This window comes from Cucurbita pepo, chromosome 7 (genome assembly GCF_057944985.1).
Source record: "Cucurbita pepo subsp. pepo isolate OVF chromosome 7, ASM5794498v1, whole genome shotgun sequence".
NCBI lineage: Eukaryota > Viridiplantae > Streptophyta > Magnoliopsida > Cucurbitales > Cucurbitaceae > Cucurbita > Cucurbita pepo.
In genome coordinates this window covers 10023349-10040787 of record NC_141804.1, presented here as the reverse complement: position 1 = coordinate 10040787, position 17439 = coordinate 10023349, and the positions used below count along the sequence as shown (strand labels likewise).

The following is a 17439-nucleotide window of genomic DNA, read 5'->3' as shown; positions in this document are numbered from 1 at the left end:
ATCTATGGATCGGAGAACTTTTTCGTTGATAGAAACAACGATCAAAGATTGGACTGATTGAACAAACACCAAACAAACACCATACTAAAACAAATTGAAAAAATTAGAAAAAAGATGCAATTCTAAAGTTAAAAACAGACAACAATCGCAACTAATTTGTTAGCGATTCTAAAGTTAAAAACAGACAACAATCGCAACTAATTTGTTAGCGATTCTAAAGTTAAAAACAGACAACAATCGCAACTAATTTGTTAACTTACTTTTCTATCACTGTCGTGGAATTTTAAAGGTAGGTATATATCTTAACTAGTTGAACTAAGACCAGACTTGATATGAAACCCGATTTCTATGTTTAGCCCTCGGACAAGAGGGCGGAGGGAGTTCACCTGCGGCAGCACTGCAATATTTTAAAATGTGGTTTCTAGTAACATTCAACAAAGGATAAACCTGCAGAGCATATTATACAGAAATCAGAACCTTAATGCTACATAGAATTAAAGAGTATAACAAGCTGCTCACTTGTGCAACAGAATTTACTCACAGATCATTGAAACTGTTGGATGAAAAATCATCTACTTGAGAGGTGCCAGTCCAAGAGAAGCACGTATCCTATTCCATTCAGCAATCTCCGGATCCTCCTCACCCGCACCACCTTCTTTCTTCTCCTTCTTTTCTTTCTTCCTCTTTGGCTCGTCTCTATCCTCGGCCCCATCCCTTCGTCTCGGGCTGGCACTGCTACGGGCATGTCTCTTGCGGTATTCCCCATCCTCCCGATCCTTACTCCTACTTCGGCTCCTTGAATGGCTCCTCCTCCTACCATGATGATCTCTGTCTCGCCTCTCCCGCTCCCTGCCTTCCCTTTCCCTGTCCCGATCTCTGCTATATTCCTTATCATCCCTTAGGCGATAGCGATCCCTATCTCTGTCCCTATCCCTACCCCTATCCCTGTCCCTATCTCGATCTCTGTCCCTGTCCCTGTCTCTATCCCTTCCACGTCCCCGATCTCTATCATAGTCTCTGTCGTAATCCCGGTCTCTATCATAATCTCGGTCCCTGTGATTACACACAAGAAAAATAGGGTGTCAAAAGATCAAAACTGTTCCTCACTCAATGGAACGATGCAGTAAAGACATCCCAGAAGTGCAACCAAATAGCGCATCATAGACAAGGATTTCATGATCAAAAGAAGGAGAATAAAATATCCTATGCTAGCTGCACAAACAGGTAATTTCACAGGAAAAGCAGAATAGGTAGAACCTTTGGGAAGAAGAAGATCAAATATAAACTTGACGGTGCCCGAAAAACGAATCATAAAAAAGCTAAAAGTAAAAACAAAAACAAAACATAAGATAGTTCTCAGTTGTGGTCACCAGGATAACCATTGAAAGCCATACAAAAATAAAATTGAAAAAATGAGATCTCTTTGACAAGATTTTGTACGATCCATCATACTTCTCAGCTGCACACTGTCAGTACAGAGAAACCTGGCAGGATCTTGAGAATTTACTGTAGGAAGCCAGCAAGCAACCAATGGCTTGAAATGCCATGGTTGTGACAGAAAACATGTGAACGTTTTATTTGATCAGTATGGATAGCAATCCAAAAATAAAAAATTTCAACTGCTTCCAACTATGTAATTAAAAAGCTGGTTTTTTTTTTTTTTTTTCAGTGTGCATCAAAATCAGTTTAGACAGAGCCAGATCAAGACAGCATTTGATTTAATTAACCTACCATGTCAAGAACAAAAAAAGAATTATCTTTATTTTCACATAAGTTGTATGGTAAAAAAACCAAAATCAACTTAGCATTCAGTTTGACCTACACAAGGTGGTCAAAAGGGCAAAAGATCTTAAAAGCACAAGCAAAACTAAACTCAATCCCAAGATGGGCAATGAAATGGATTTTCCAGACCAAGCAAATAACTTCATGCCGTGCCACAAATTCCATTCCTTTTTTCTTTTTTTTACGAAATATGTTCTTATTGAGAAAAATGAAAAAAATACAAGAGCATACCAAAAAAATGTCCAACAAAAAAGAGAGTTCAACCCTAACTACAGACAAGGACTTATAGAGCGACGGCTAATAAGCTAAGTTAGTATACTAAGATGGAGGAAGCTCAGATGCTAAGTCTAAAGGAAGAGTTTTTGTGTGAACAGGATTCGTTCCCAAACCCCTTGTTTTGTATACCGACCTTGACTTTTCTTTCTAGCCCCTCTATGCTTACCAACGCCTACATTCCAACCTTCTATTCATCTCCAATCTTTGTTTGATCTAATTTTTAAATGGTCACCAACGCCAACTCTACTAAGAGAATTGAATTATCAACAAAAGGCTTCAAATAAAATACAAATTGTGAGTTTAAAATTGTTGATTCTGGTCTTGAACATTATTGTTCACATTCAGTGAAAAATTATGTAATTTACGAAATGAAGATAGCTAATAGACTGGAATTTCAATTAATGGTGCACTCCACAATAGAAAATATTAAAAAATTCATCAATAAGAGGCGAGGGACGGAGAAGAAACCAAAAAACTGAAGACAGGGGATTGGACCTGTGTCTGTGGCTATCACGCCTTCTGTCTTTATCTCTCTCCCGCACAGGACTTCTCCCTCGATAATAATTCTGTAGATGCCAGATATCAAAAAAGTTACTAAGGATCTCTTATAAAAAAAAAAAAAAAAGTTACTAAGGATAATAAAATGCAAACTAGGTGCACATTTTCGTACAGCAGATAATGGCATTTATACCTTCTCATGAATCTCATCTTCTAAAGCGTCATTAATTGGCTCAACGTCCTCTTTTTCTTCCTCCTCCTCAAAGTCATCTTCTAAAGCACTTTTCCTTGCGGGCAGTGAACCAGTAGATTCAAGGTTCCATCTGCAATTTCAAAGTGTACCATACTTCCGTTACTTCAAGAAGAAGCACAGCATTAAAAATTGAACACTAGAGACATAAAGGGAGAGAGAGAAAACAGAACAGAAACATTTAGAACTTGTGACTCATGAATTTCTGTTTGTCAAACAATGAAAATTGCATTTTCTCCTAAGGCTCGGATTTTAATAAGACATCATCAACTTTCACGTACAAAATAACTTGACTAGAAAATAGCCACGTGAGTACCAGTACCATACCTTTTCTTGACACGTGGAAGAGCAATGTCACACGAATAATCTTTAGTAAGAAGTTCATCAATGACTTCATCCACGTGAGTTAAAGAAAAACCTGATAAAAATAAGATCAAGTTCATAAAGTTTTTCTTAGAGAGGCGATCCAAAATGACCAATTAGATAAAAATTCAACACGAGGCCCAGCATTTACATCCATCAGCTAATTGTCTCCTTAATTTCCGATAGTCATTGTACAGAGGCTCCAGGTAGCGATACACATCAACATCAGTCCCAGTGAGACGCAAGTAAAAGGCACCAAGAACCCGAACGTATCTATGTCCAAAGCAAGAAGAACAAAAAAAGTAACTTCAAAAGGATGCTGGAAATAAACCCTAAACCAACGAACCATTCTCAGGAAATTACAAAGAGTTTTCCCTAATGCTGCCTAGTTATTGACTCTGAAGAAACATTTACATCCAACTCAAAGAAAACTATTCATTTTCAAAACCACACATTATAAAAAGCAATCGTGGCAAACTAAGGCGAGTTAATAACAACTTTAAGAACCATAGTACAACAAGAAAAACAGAACCCATTTCCCAATAGCTTCAGTTAGCTCAACCAACCATGTCCTATTAGTTCATCCATTTCTTATGCTTATCAAATCACAGTTACCAAAGATAATGCCCAAACAAAACGTTCTTAGATCTTTCACTATCCTTAATTTCCGATTCACTGATCAACCGCAGAAGCTTCCAAACCTACAAGTAATTATTTTCACAAGCTTCGCAGTAATTTCCCAAAATCACGGCTTCTTTCAACTCCATAAAACAAACAATTGAAATATTCCCTCCAATTCACTCTACTCCTCAATGCTTCTAGTTAACCAAAATGCAGAGGTTCTGCTAAATGAAAACTAAAATGACAATAACAATTACTTGTAGTCTTCGTTCTTGATGAACTCGATAACGATTTCCTTCTCCGGCTGAATCTGGAGCATCTTCATAACGAGACACATGAACGGCGTGGGCTTACGGTTGCCACCATGTGTACCGCCGAGGTGATCAAGCTCCATGGCCTTGTCAACCAATGTCTCCGCCGTCAAACCAAAACACTGCTCCTTCCAGTAAGTGTTCTGGTAGATCTTCGAGCGAAGAATTTTCTCCACCAGGTTCTGCGGGTTCGTTCCCCTTATACTTTTCGCAGCTGGATCCGTACGATTAGCCATAACCACTAGCTATAGATCGGCGAAATCAGTATTGTTGCAGGTAAATCGACGGAGAAGATTGATCGAAACCCTAATTCAGACGCCGGACGGCGAGAGGATGGCACAATGAGTCTTGCGACTCACGAATTAGATGGAAAATGCTCTAGTTGTATTTATATACATCCACTTCTTACTAACGGTAACAATAAAAATAAATAAATAAATAATGGCATTAATAAAATTTTAAAATTGGAAGGGTATTTTTGGAATATATTTTAAATTTTTTAAGGGTATTATTGTAATTTTAGAAAGTTTATGAATATTTTTTAAATAAAATAAAAGGTTCACGAATAATTTTACGAACTTAACTCATTTAATTATATTTTATATAATATTAATTTTTATTTTAGGTAAATTTCGTTCTTATAACGATTGAAATAACTCTTTAAATGTCGGATTACAGTAAAAAAAAATTAAATAATTAAAAAATCTGGTTGGACATTAAACTTATTATAGGAGTTGGTAGGTGAATTAGACGCTGGTCGACTATGCACTGCTCGGGATTGTCGAAGAACATACCTTATTCGAGAATGACGATGGTGTAAATATATTTCTGACGCTGTGGTAGAGAACTCGTAATTTTCTTCTTCTAAAATTATATTATATAATATAAATTTATCGTTAATTAATTTGAAAATTAAATTAAAATTACACTTAAACTAAAATAATTAAGAGAGCCATTTATTTTTATCTCGTGAGGGTAATTATTTTAGTTTGTGTTCATGTATATAAAATAAATAAATAAGAAAGAAAAAATATATTTAGCCATTTACGAAAATACCCCCAAAGTCCAGAAATATAGTTCCTCAGCCCAAGCCCAAACATCCAAATTAGGCCCATTTCACCACGGCCCAAAACACGTCAACAAAGCTCACGCCGACGGAGCTCAGAGTCTCCGCGGGAACCATCGGTTTCCGATTTTCTCCAAATTCCAAAACGTAACCTCGCCGGCAACTGATCTCAGGCCGCGTGACTTCCCTCCGGCCGCCGCATTCCCTCCCCTTCGTCCCGATCTCCGGTCACCTGTATGGAATTTGCCTTTCGTTTGTGTTTCTTTTTCCCGGCAATGAGTTTTTGTTCTTGAACAATTTCCGAGAGATCCTTCGACTCCCGAGTTTGAAGAGGATTGGAATTCTTTGCAACGAGAATTCAAGCTCTTTCTTACCTCTCCATGGCGTCGAGGAATCGGACTTTGGTTTTTAGGAAATACAGGGACGCGTTAAGGAGTGTGAGGGCTCCTACCAGCTCTTCGCCTGCTTGTCCGTCGCCATCGACTAGTTCTGGCGCTGGTGGACCGGTAATTGAATTGGTTAGCTCGTCGTTGTTGCATCCGAATCGGTCGTACGCTCCCTTAAGTACCGAGGATCCGGGTAATTCAAGGTCTATCTCTGTCTATAATATGTTTGTGACTGTATGCTGATTATGTAGTTTATGTGGATTTGATCCAAATCTCTTTTTCGGCGTAATCTTGCGAATTTAATGTTAGAAACTGAAAATCGGTCTGTGATCATTTTCTTGGAGAGATTGTTTGGTAAGATCTCCTCGAAATCTAAATAGAAACAATTATATATGGAGTTACAATTCAAATGTGTCAAGATGTAAACAGAAGTGTTAAATTTCAAGCTCTGAATAGACACGAGCAGAGAATCAAACCAGAAATTCTTCAAATTGTTATGAATTCCTTCTTTACTTAAAGGTTCTTGTCGAAATAGTGGAGGGTTGGACAAGAAACAGTGGTACAATCTACAAAACAAATTTGATATGTTTGCTGCAACGAAAGAGTGTGTGTACATTTCATTCTATTAATCCAACTGACCTGCTTCTTTCGGATATCGCTATGTCATATCGTGTCAAATCAGCTAAGGTTTATCCAAATAGCGTTACTTAGTAAACAGTGTCAGAGGGTATGCAATAGAGTCACAATTCGAATAATGAGAAGTGTTAAACAACCACGAACATCAAAGTTTGGAAACTAAACTCGACATTTTTCCCTTTTTCCTTAGTTCCATTCATATCATAATGTTATTGGCTTATGAGTTATTTCTTCGTTTGTTGCTACAGTAAGGGTGCTCTCACTGTGGGTCTACCTCCGTCTTGGGTCGATGTATCCGAAGAGATAGCTGCAAATGTGCAGCGTGCACGAGTGAAGATGGTGGAGTTAGCTAAAGCTCATGGAAAGGCTTTGATGCCTTCATTTGGAGATGGTAAAGAAGATCAACAGCTAATCGAGTCTCTAACGCAAGACATAACTAATTTAATCAAGAAATCAGAGAAGGGACTCGGGAGATTCTCTGTGGCTGGACCTTCGGAAGATTCCAATATCAGAAAAAACGTTCAGGTATAACTTGAAGATGCAAATGGATAATATCTGGAAATATATATTATTGATTGAGTCACTTTTCTTACGTAGAGCTATTGTTTCGTATTTCTTGTTGTCTCGAGCTTTCGATCATGCCGAACTTCGTATAAGATCCCTTTCTTAAAATCGAAGTTATGTGTTTGTAGAGGTTATGGCTTTGTTTCTTCTCATCTCTCATGGTTCCTTTGTTCTGCCTCGTTTGCATTGATTTTTTTTCCCATCGTCAGTTTTCCTGGTGACCTTCCCAATTGTTTCGAACTTTCTCTTTTTGGAATAGAACATTTACGGAATCCCCATAAATAGGATCAAACCTTATTCTATAGTATCTACCTGAGATTCCTCTTTCTTATTCTTAAGCCAGTCCCCCAGAGGGCTTGGCTTAGTTGATCCATGATTTATGTTTCGTCTTTTGTTTCCTTTTCGTTTGTTTCGAGAAATATATCGATCAATTCTGATTTTTTTTTTTTCTATTGATTCTTCTCGATTGAGATGGATCCATGGGCCTCTGGGCCTATGTGTCTGACGAAAATGTGCATATTTTTTATGACTTCCCCTTGGCCACACCCCTTTACCAATGCCTTTTAAGCCTTCAGTTCCACTGCTTAAGCCATGAACACCTCCGTTTTTGCTCAGCTTACATTATCTTTATCAGCCAATTCCAATTTTTGGTTTTTTGGTTTAGGCAATTCATTCTTGCTTATCGGCATCTTTTCTAGCTTCTGAAATGTATTTGACCCTTCATTTTACTAATTTTTATGGCTGGAATTGTAGATGAGTTTTCTCTTCGTTAACGGCCCAAGTCTATCGCTAGTAGATATTATCTTTTTTGGGTTTTCTCTTCCAGACTTTCCCTCAAGGTTTTAAAACACGTCTTCCTGGGAGAGGTTTCCACACACTTATAAAGAATGCTTTGTTCCCCTCTCCAACCGATGTGGGAACTCATAGTCTTAGTAGTGTAATAGTTTATTCCAATCCTTTTGTTCTAGCTGATCTTAAGCGTACAACAGGATAATGGGCAGGCGGGGAAGGTGATATATATATATATATTCTTTCCAATTGAAATCAACATGTTATGACGTGCATTTTCTCTACATACTATTATTACCATTTCATTTCCCCCTCTTATATGTTTCTATGGTGCAGCGATCTCTTGCCACTGACCTTCAGAACCTTTCCATGGAGCTTCGGAAGAAACAATCAACTTATTTGAAGCGCCTACGGCAGCAAAAAGAGGTCTAGAAAGAATATTTCGTTTAGCAGTTTAACTCCAAATTTCCATCATCATAGTTACTTTTCCTCGAATGAATTATGTTCTTATGTACTTCTTCATGTTCATATGACACTCAACTTCCAAATACATGAACTCCACTTCCATTTTTTTGTTAATTACTAGGAAGTTCAAGATGGGATTGACATAGAGATGAATCAAAATGGAAATAGATCAAGAATGGAGGACGATGATTTAGAAGACATGGTAGCACCCTTCATCTGCTTCATCTTTTTATTCTCACAAGTTCGAATTCCTTGAGACCTTACTATCTTTTGTATAAATCGTGTGTAGGAATTCAATGAGCATCAGATGGCTAAGGTGCGAAAGAATGAAGCATTCACTGCCGAAAGAGAGAAGGAGATCCAACAAGTGAGTAGAGAAACACTCCCCTAAAATCTCCACTTCTGTATACGTCTTTATTGTTTATTCAGCCAATTCACTTCAATCCAGGTTGTAGAATCCGTGAATGAGCTTGCTCAGATCATGAAGGATCTATCAGTTCTTGTCATAGACCAGGTGATTAGAGAAAATTCCCATCCCACATCCTAAAAGTTATTTCCTATATCAGCTCATACTAATTGAACATACATATGTATTTTTTCGACAGGGCACTATTATCGATAGAATAGATTATAATATTCAAAATGTTGCAACGACAGTTGACGAGGGCCTTAAGCAACTCGAGAAGGTCAGTCTGAGTCCATAATCTCTTTCAATTTCAAAGAATTCTCTCGAGAATCTTTCTGATTCCCTTTCATGCTCTTCATTTCATTTTACATTTACGTCGTCATGGTATAGTTTGAGTCCATAATTTCTTTCAATTTCAAAGAATTCTCTTGAGAATCTTTCTGATTCCCTTTCATGCTCTTCATTTCATTTTACATTTACGTCGTCATGGTATAGTTTGAGTCCATAATTTCTTTCAATTTCAAAGAATTCTCTTGAGAATCTTTCTGATTCCCTTTCATGCTCTTCATTTCATTTTACATTTACGTCGTCATGGTATAGTTTGAGTCCATAATTTCTTTCAATTTCAAAGAATTCTCTCGAGAATCTTTCTGATTCCCTTTCATGCTCTTCATTTCATTTTACATTTACGTCGTCGTGGTATAGTCTAAGTCCATAATCTCTTTCAATTTCAAAGAATTCTTGGGCGGATCTTTTTGATTCTCTTTCATGCTCATCATTTCATTTTGTATTTACATCGTCATGGTACAGTCTGAGTCCATAATCTCTTTCAATTTCAAAGAATTCTCGGGAGAATCTTTATGATTTCCTTTCATGCTCATCATTTCATTTTGTATTTACATTGTCGTGGTACAATCTGAATCCATAATCTCTTATTTTAAAGAATTCTCGGGAGAATCTTTTTGATTTCCCGTTCATGCTCATCATTTCATTTTGTATTTACGTCGTCGTGGTGTACAGGCGGAGAGAACACAGAAAAAAGGCGGGATGGTAATGTGCGCAAGCGTTCTCATTATCATGTGCTTTGTCATGTTGGTCCTCTTGATCCTTAAAACCATACTATTTTGATCCTCATGAATACAGTTTCAGATTATGCATAGTTACAAAGTTACCAACACTGTTCCTCAGAGATCTTTAAACGAAAAATTAGTGTCGTTTCCAGGCCGATCAGAGAAATTCTTGAGCAGACAGATAGATTCTCTCATTCAGTAGGTAAATCTTGTTCCCTCATGTTCGGGTTCTCCAGCCCGGAAAGGGGAAGGATTTAGCTGCTTCTCCTTTCGAGTCACAGAGTTCTTGACAGGATATTTTGTATAGGGATTGATTGAGCACTGGAAACTTCCTCTACTGATAATTTCTTTTATTTTCATTAGAGCTTTTTCATAGAAGTTGATTCTTGGCTGGAGAGCATTCTTTTCTCTTTTATGTATGATGTTTGTATTCTGTACTTTTGTGTTTCAGTGCAATAAAATTGTGATATAAAGCCCTCTTAACATTTATTATGTGTACTTATTCTAGTTTGGCTTTGACTGAAATTCAAAACTCACACTTTTTAGATCGCTCAGCCTCACCGATTCGCGATCTTTTCGTTCAAAACTAATGGTAAAATTTGTAAAATTTTATCAAGTACGAAATAGTTGGCAGATTTCACTAACCACACAAGGATAAGGTTGTAGAAATTTTAATTTTTTTTTTGCAAATATACAGTAATCAGGACAAACAATTCTTAATTGTTAGTACCAAAAATAAAGCAGGATTCAGTAGCCCGAACTACAGTAAGAGCTTGGTGTCATTATGTTAATAAAAAGTTGAAAACTTGAGAACGGAACAAAAGACGGAGAGACTTAACCATCTTTTGACAAGGGATGCCGCTATGCTGAATAGACAATTATCTCACTTGCAAACATATCTGGGCGGACATTTATACCTCCTCTCGATCTTTTCGTAATGATTGAATGTTCAAATCCTTACTCTCGTTTGTAACGAATGTAATGTCGAAGAAAAAAGCTGCAGAGTTCTGTTTAGAAGAGATCGTATCGAAATTTTCAAGTTGAGTAGCAGAAAGAGGAATAAATGAACCAAAACTTTCAAGGTCGTGTTATCTAAGATTACGACACGAAGACACCATGTTGGTATAAATCTAGAAATTACTCACTGGAAAACTATGAACAAAAAAATGATAAGAGCGTGGTAATGTAAAGAAAAACAATGCTTAAGACTCCATGTTTATGACAGGAAGTTGACAACTACTATGAAAAAAAACAATAACAAATCACAGTTTGCCAAACGAAATCGATTCGATTTCTCAGACCTGTGGAAACTATATTGCCAATAATATATATTCCACCGTCTCATGTAAAAAAAGACATCTGAGCCAGTCCAGCTACACTCTAATTAACAACTGAGACTAGGATAAGCATAGCCAAACAACAACATAACACGCCTGACCTGACCTGACCTGACTCGACCCGATGTGACTGGAGATGCCATCAAAATAACCCCCAGGGAAACCTGCAATTATTAAGAGCATGGTGATTTCGCCTCACAAATTGCTGCAAGTCCAACTTTCAACAACAATACGAAAGCAAGAAATGAAACCGATCGACTTTACAATCTAGCTAGTACGCATATCGCCAACAACAATACTGAAAGAATGTACCTTCTTAGACTTTACAATCTAGCTAGTACGCATATCGCCAACAACAATACTGAAAGAATGTACCTTCTTAGCCGAAGTTGAATCCCCCAGATGGTACAACAGGCCGATCGCCACCGAAGCTGAATCCAGCTTCTGAAGCAGTACCTGGTGGCATAGTCTCATCTTCTTCTTCCAACCAGTAGGTCTCAAGGATCTTTACTGCCTTCTCATAAATTTCAGTGTTGTCATGACTCTGTAGATTCTCAATTTTCTCTAGCCCCTCAGCATCATCAATCAATTGTGCATAGACATTTACGCCTCCTGTATCGCCCGTGTTCTTTTCAGCTTCTCCTACCTTCAAGATATTTTCAAGTCCTTCTAAACAAACCGTGACGATCCTAGGATCAGGGCAAATTAGAAGATCACACAGGGGTTTGATACACCCTTGACTAACTAGGTACCTGTCACCAAGAAAAACAATCCATGAAATTGGCACCTCGAATCTGCATTTATGGAAACTAGAGTGCAAAAAATGGCATACTTGATCTGTTCATGAGAACCTCCAGATGTGGCATTTGAGATTGCCCATGCAGCCTCTTTCTTAATATCAAATTCGGCATTTTGAAGCAGATGAACAAGGGGAGCAATTATATTGGCATTTATTACGGCCTGAAGGGATAGAAAGAAAGATGATATAGCTGAATCAATCCATTGCCTTATTGAAGATATACTAACGAGCATGTGTAGAATATGCGTTCTTACCTCAATCTGTGCCTTGTTCCCGGCCGTTATATTTGATACAGTCCAGCAAGCCTCTTTCTTGATGCTCTTCTTATGATTATTAGTCAGTAAATTTAGCAGGCAAGGTAAGGCATTATGATGGATTATAACCTACGGAGGAAAAAGAATCTTCATCAATGAGATTCAAAGAGATTGAATATTTACTGACAAATGTTATAATTATTGGGGGTGGGGTACACGGTCTGCAAAAAGCAGCTGTTAGTTAAGGCATACAAATCATTGTGCAATGTAGGGAATGTGTGTCAAATGGCATGTATTTATTGCTGAGAAGAGAGAAGGAACCCTAGCTTTACCTCTATAACGTAATTCAACTATTTCAATTGATAATTTCACCTTCAACTTCAATTACTCTCCACAGTATATACGACCAATCGAACCAATTGAAAGTGAAATAGAGCATAAGAGCCCAATGGAAAGACAGGACTGAGTCAAATCATTATGTAGGTGATGCGGAATGGCTCCTTAACTATCATCATATGAACTATTATCTATGTCAAAATGAGCAATGACAGCTATTGTTATTCAACCAACACCGACTGAAATACCCCTTCTTCCAAGGATAATGTCAAGAATATTGTTAGTGTTAGAAATATTCTCAAGATGCTTAAGACATATTAGTCATTAGCTAAGGAGTATGTTAATAAGTAGCTATTTCCATTAGTCCAGGCTAGATTTTCCTGGGGGGAGTTGTCCAAGTTCCCCTAATTAGTTGGAATATAAAAGTTCTTACTATGTCTTATATTTCAATTCTCTGGTTGCTATCAAATTAGTATAGAGCAATTCAATCCCAGAAATGGATCTAGAATCTAGGAGAAATTTGCTAGAAGTAGAAAACGATAGGGAGGGAATGAAGAGTAATCTTGCAACAATCGTATGGGAGAAAATTAAGGTGTAAAATATGGAATCCGAGGCTACGAGAGGGTGAAGGCAGTGGGAAGCAATCCAGGTTCGTCCAAAGGGTCCGACCAAAATGTATGGGGTATCAACTGATGATATCCAACTCCAACTGGAGGAATCTCTCAAAATACAATTAATAAAAACCAGAATGTTTTATAATCTACACTTCTCCAAGTTCAAACAAGATGAACTACGAATAATATATGATTTCATCGCATCAAGAACATTATTTAGGAATTCCAATGAAGTTATGTTTTCAGCAACACAGGAAAAGAAAATATAACTTATGTTCAAGTTTCGGGAAACCTAGAACAAGAGCAACTTCCAAAAAGATTCCACAAAAAAGGTGTAGAGTTATATCCAAACCAAGTAGAAAGAGGAAACATACAAGTGACCACATTTGATTTCTCCAAAGGGGAGAATATACGTGCAAAAAGTAATCACAGAAACAAAGAAAAGGAAATTGTAATTCGCTAGCAACATGCTGAGTGAGGTCAGATGTCCGTAAGCATCAGCCAGTTAATGTGACAAAAAAAATAGTGTACATACCTGAGTTTGCAAGTCATCGCCCGTAACAATGTTTCCAACAGTTCGAAGGGCAGGAATGAGGACTGAAGGAGCTGGATGCCTGGAAGATAACAAAGCATCTATTTTAGATGTACGAAATAAGAAAAGTATAATACCCCTGAATGATCATACACTCACATTAAGAGCTCAACGAGCCGAGGGCATACACCTGCTTCGATAACAGCTTGAATTTTGTCGTTCGTACCATCAGAGAGGTATGAGAGTGCCCAACAAGCATCAGTCAAAACTTCTTCATCATTTGAATGTATAAGACGTGCAAGAGCTGGAAGTGCTGGCTTAACCTGTCAGAAAAATGGCAAGTGACCATTAGGAATATAAACCCACTAGATAGTCAAGAAAAAAAAATACATATATATAGACACACATATTCCTACTTTCTAGGAAACAGTCGAGTGGATATCCACCGAGTCTCAAAAACCTTCATACGTACATAAATAAGTAAAAGGTCAAAATGAGGGCAGAGGGAACAAGCTTTATCCAAAACCCAATTACTAATCTTAGAAATTACCCACCAGATCAAAAGCGGGTTGCGGCTTGCCCCTGCAGAAATTTGATAACGTCCAGGTAGCATTTCTCAGCATAGAAAGCTTAGCTTGCTCATTCAACTGTGCTAGTAAAGGAAGCAATGCTCCATGACCAAGAACCAGATCACGACATCTTGAAGAATCCCCAGCAACGTTTCCCAACGCCCAAACAGCCTGCACATGGAAGGAGAAAACAATTGAACATTTCATATAAAAATGCTTCCTTATTCAACTATACTAGCAAATCAACTAACAACATCTTTAGAACAGGATGTCTGAACTTATTTCCTCTCCATTTTACAAGAAATGAAATAAATTCAATGCAACTAACTTTGATGGAAAATGAGGGCATACTTTGACCTAAAATAAAGGATGGGAAAATAATAAATGCATGAATGGGATAAATATCCCATAGGCATGCCTGTGTAAAGATGGGTAAAGAAACTCAAAAAGCTTACCTGCTCCCGAACATCATCACTTGGAGAACCAAGAAGTTTCACAAAAATTGGCACAGCACCATGATCAATGACGACCTTAGTGTTTTCTGATGTTCCTGAAGCGATATTTGTAAGAGCCCAAGCAGCTTCAAACTGCATATAATTTTGATGCAACAAGGGTGTTATCACTTAATTACATTTTAGAAATGCTGTAATCATCTATAATCAATCGATATCACACCTGAAGCTGTGGAAAGTCCTCTCTCATGAGAAATTCTACAAAGCGAGGAACAACTCCCGACTGTATAACTTCTTCAATCGGGGGACTACGCTCTGAAGAAGAAATGTTTTAAGGTCACATACAATCCAAATACAAACACAACAATATTCAATATTAAGATAATACTTACCAATTGAAAGCAGTTTCCTAAATTGAGTGGTCGCTTCAAGTTGCATATTACCCTCATCAGACCAAACACCCGCAACCATGGATGGTAGATGTTCCAACTGCAGTTAAGCATTTCCACATTAACGAACAAAGAGTCTCTCAAAGTTCAAATGAAATAGGGCTGACGCTGGAGGGCATTCATGACTTTACACAGAGACTTGTAATCATTCTTATATCCTCTGTCTATTTTTTGGGATCAAATACCGGTATTTTGGGCCGAGGTAATGTTGAAACTGAATTTAAAACAATTACATAATTCAAACTCATTCAGCTAAATCAGTACACTGACGCAAAAAGGGAAAACAGAAGAAATCTTCAAAGGAGAGCAAATGCTACGCTTTACCGAATTTGTCCATTGAATAACAAATACAAACACTAAGATTGTTATCGGGTAAGAACAATTCACATCAGCAATACATTTACCAACTGGAGCTAAATTAGTTATAAAATTCAAGATCGGAGAATTATGACGGGATGAAATGCTACTAAAAACGAAGAGCAAGTCAGCCAATTGTTATTGTCGGGATAATTCAATGAACTAGAAGGCCCGAAACTCAGTGTCGAAGTTCAATAAAGCAATTTCCCCTAGATGTAAGTGGCAACCAACAGCTATAATGAACACAACATGATCCCACTGCCCCAGATTCGAAATGAAAACTCTGCCTTGATCTTGCACAAATTCGAGAAAACGAATTCACCAAAACAATCTACGTTATAATAACATTCAAATTTCCAAAGAATCAAACTCAATAAAACATGATCGTCAAGCTCAAAAACCCTAAACAGCCACCAAAATCAAACATCAAACAGCAAAACCACAACTCTCCTCCAAAAGCACAGCAAACAAAAATCCAAAAATGAACAAAACAATCAAAAACCACACTCATTCGAGATTGACCTTCTTTTCCATCACCGAAGAGTGAGCGGAAGTTTGCAGTTGCTGGGCTTGGAGACCTTCACGCCTCTTCTTCTGCAGGCTCTCCTCTCTGCGATTCTTCCGAATCTCAACCATATTGTCCTCCCTTCTTCTCCGACCTTCATCGGCATCCACGGCGACCTTGTACCGGTTCCGCCGAACCTCGGCCCTCTCGTTCGGCCTCAGCGACATCGTTATATTACCAAAAGAGACAAACTCAAACCCTGATTAGTATAGCAAATCGACGGTGCTGGCGATGAGAATTGGAGGGATTTTGTTCGCCGGAGAAGAGAGGAAGAACTTGGGTCCGAAGTTTTCCTCTCTTTTTTTCTTTTTTTTTTTTTTTCTTTTTCTTTTTTGAGTTTTTTTAGTTTCACAGTGGAAGAGAGAGAGGGGAGAGATAGAGAGAGAAATGATAGTGAACGTTGGTAACCCTACTCTTGAATTTATATAGGCGTGCTGAAGAGCGGAATGGGAAATGTAAATCGGTTCATATTTGGAGATTATTACGGGATTGACACTCACTATTATTATTATTTTATTATTATAAAAGTATTGTAATTTCATTTGTTTTTTTTGTTTTTAAATTTTATTTTATTTAAAATCCTTGCTTTTTTTAATTTATTTTAAAATCTGAATTTAAAATTTAAAATATAAATAAAAATAGATAAAAACAAATAAATAAAATAAAATAAATATTATTATTTATATATTTAATTTTCAAAATCGAGCCAATTTTAAATCTACAGAACACCTATATATAATTAACTACTCTAATCCGATATTTTAGAAAAAATATATAAGATTTTGGAAACACTTTAACAAAACTTCAAATTAATTATTATATTCAGTCTATTACTTAGTTTCAGGGTCATCTAGGTCATTGATACATCATGGGTCGGTGACAATTGTCCCATGAAGACTAGCTTTCGCTACGGCTCCGATGGGTTCCCTCAACCGAGCTGGCCTATGAGTCGTCGACTCATTGTTCAACAAGCACGCGGTTAGAGTGAGTTCTGGTATCTTCCCATTGCTTGTAAGCTGACAGTTTCATGTTCAATTTCACTCCGGTGGGTTCCCTTAACCGAGCTGGCCTATGAGTCGCCAGCTCATTCTTCAACAAGCATGTAAGCTTACAGTTTCATGTTCAATTTCACTCCGGTGGGTTCCCTTAACCGAGCTGGCCTATGAGTCGCCAGCTCATTCTTCAACAAGCATGTAAGCTTACAGTTTCATGTTCAATTTCACTCCGGTGGGTTCCCTTAACCGAGCTGGCCTATGAGTCGTCCGCTCATTCTTCAACAAGCATTGGCCTATGAGTCGCCAGCTCATTCTTCAACAAGCATGTAAGCTTACAGTTTCATGTTCAATTTCACTCCGGTGGGTTCCCTTAACCGAGCTGGCCTATGAGTCGTCCGCTCATTCTTCAACAAGCATTGGCCTATGAGTCGCCAGCTCATTCTTCAACAAGCATGTAAGCTTACAGTTTCATGTTCAATTTCACTCCGGTGGGTTCCCTTAACCGAGCTGGCCTATGAGTCGTCCGCTCATTCTTCAACAAGCATTGGCCTATGAGTCGCCAGCTCATTCTTCAACAAGCATGTAAGCTTACAGTTTCATGTTCAATTTCACTCCGGTGGGTTCCCTTAACCGAGCTGGCCTATGAGTCGTCCGCTCATTCTTCAACAAGCATTGGCCTATGAGTCGCCAGCTCATT

General features: G+C 37.8%; 3 protein-coding genes across 3 annotated transcripts; 1 reads left to right on the top strand and 2 right to left on the bottom strand.

The window, feature by feature from the left end:
- Positions 1-85: 85 nt before the first annotated feature.
- On the bottom strand, positions 86-4477 carry LOC111798580 (uncharacterized). The gene is made up of 7 exons (XM_023681820.2): positions 4048-4477; positions 3321-3442; positions 3134-3224; positions 2750-2879; positions 2554-2624; positions 542-1053; positions 86-447 (listed from the first exon to the last, which is right to left on the bottom strand). The coding sequence occupies exons 1-6, from the start codon at positions 4335-4337 to the stop codon at positions 573-575; spliced, it is 1185 nt and encodes a 394-aa protein (XP_023537588.2). The 5' UTR covers positions 4338-4477; the 3' UTR covers positions 86-447; positions 542-572.
- A 785-nt stretch (positions 4478-5262) lies between these two features.
- LOC111798581 (tlg2p-like protein a) lies at positions 5263-9972 on the top strand. Its single transcript, XM_023681822.2, has 8 exons — positions 5263-5756; positions 6438-6714; positions 7879-7968; positions 8129-8209; positions 8297-8374; positions 8456-8521; positions 8613-8693; positions 9434-9972. The coding sequence occupies exons 1-8, from the start codon at positions 5548-5550 to the stop codon at positions 9539-9541; spliced, it is 990 nt and encodes a 329-aa protein (XP_023537590.2). The 5' UTR covers positions 5263-5547; the 3' UTR covers positions 9542-9972.
- A 697-nt stretch (positions 9973-10669) lies between these two features.
- On the bottom strand, positions 10670-16108 carry LOC111798579 (importin subunit alpha). Its single transcript, XM_087125384.1, has 11 exons — positions 15705-16108; positions 14769-14865; positions 14600-14691; positions 14380-14511; positions 13910-14095; positions 13515-13678; positions 13359-13437; positions 11874-12002; positions 11653-11780; positions 11196-11572; positions 10670-10984 (listed from the first exon to the last, which is right to left on the bottom strand). Exons 1-10 carry the CDS (start codon positions 15912-15914, stop codon positions 11200-11202), a joined length of 1590 nt encoding a protein of 529 aa, XP_086981510.1. The 5' UTR covers positions 15915-16108; the 3' UTR covers positions 10670-10984; positions 11196-11199.
- Positions 16109-17439: the final 1331 nt, after the last annotated feature.

Excerpts from the sequence above, each read along its gene's own strand:
- LOC111798579 (XM_087125384.1), bottom strand. The coding sequence starts at position 15,914 with ATGTCGCTGAGGCCGAACGAGAGGGCCGAGGTTCGGCGGAACCGGTAC. Across the intron at positions 13,679-13,909 it reads CGCAACCCGCTTTTGATCTG|GTTAAGCCAGCACTTCCAGC; the intron begins GTGGGTAATTTC and ends TTTTTCTGACAG. Across the intron at positions 11,573-11,652 it reads GGTTCTCATGAACAGATCAA|GTACCTAGTTAGTCAAGGGT; the intron begins GTATGCCATTTT and ends TCTTGGTGACAG.
- LOC111798581 (XM_023681822.2), top strand. The coding sequence starts at position 5,548 with ATGGCGTCGAGGAATCGGACTTTGGTTTTTAGGAAATACAGGGACGCG. Across the intron at positions 7,969-8,128 it reads GCCTACGGCAGCAAAAAGAG|GAAGTTCAAGATGGGATTGA; the intron begins GTCTAGAAAGAA and ends GTTAATTACTAG. Across the intron at positions 8,375-8,455 it reads GAGAGAAGGAGATCCAACAA|GTTGTAGAATCCGTGAATGA; the intron begins GTGAGTAGAGAA and ends ACTTCAATCCAG.
- LOC111798580 (XM_023681820.2), bottom strand. The coding sequence starts at position 4,337 with ATGGCTAATCGTACGGATCCAGCTGCGAAAAGTATAAGGGGAACGAAC. Across the intron at positions 3,225-3,320 it reads GAGACAATTAGCTGATGGAT|GTTTTTCTTTAACTCACGTG; the intron begins GTAAATGCTGGG and ends TATTTTTATCAG. Across the intron at positions 2,625-2,749 it reads AAGATGAGATTCATGAGAAG|AATTATTATCGAGGGAGAAG; the intron begins GTATAAATGCCA and ends TGGCATCTACAG.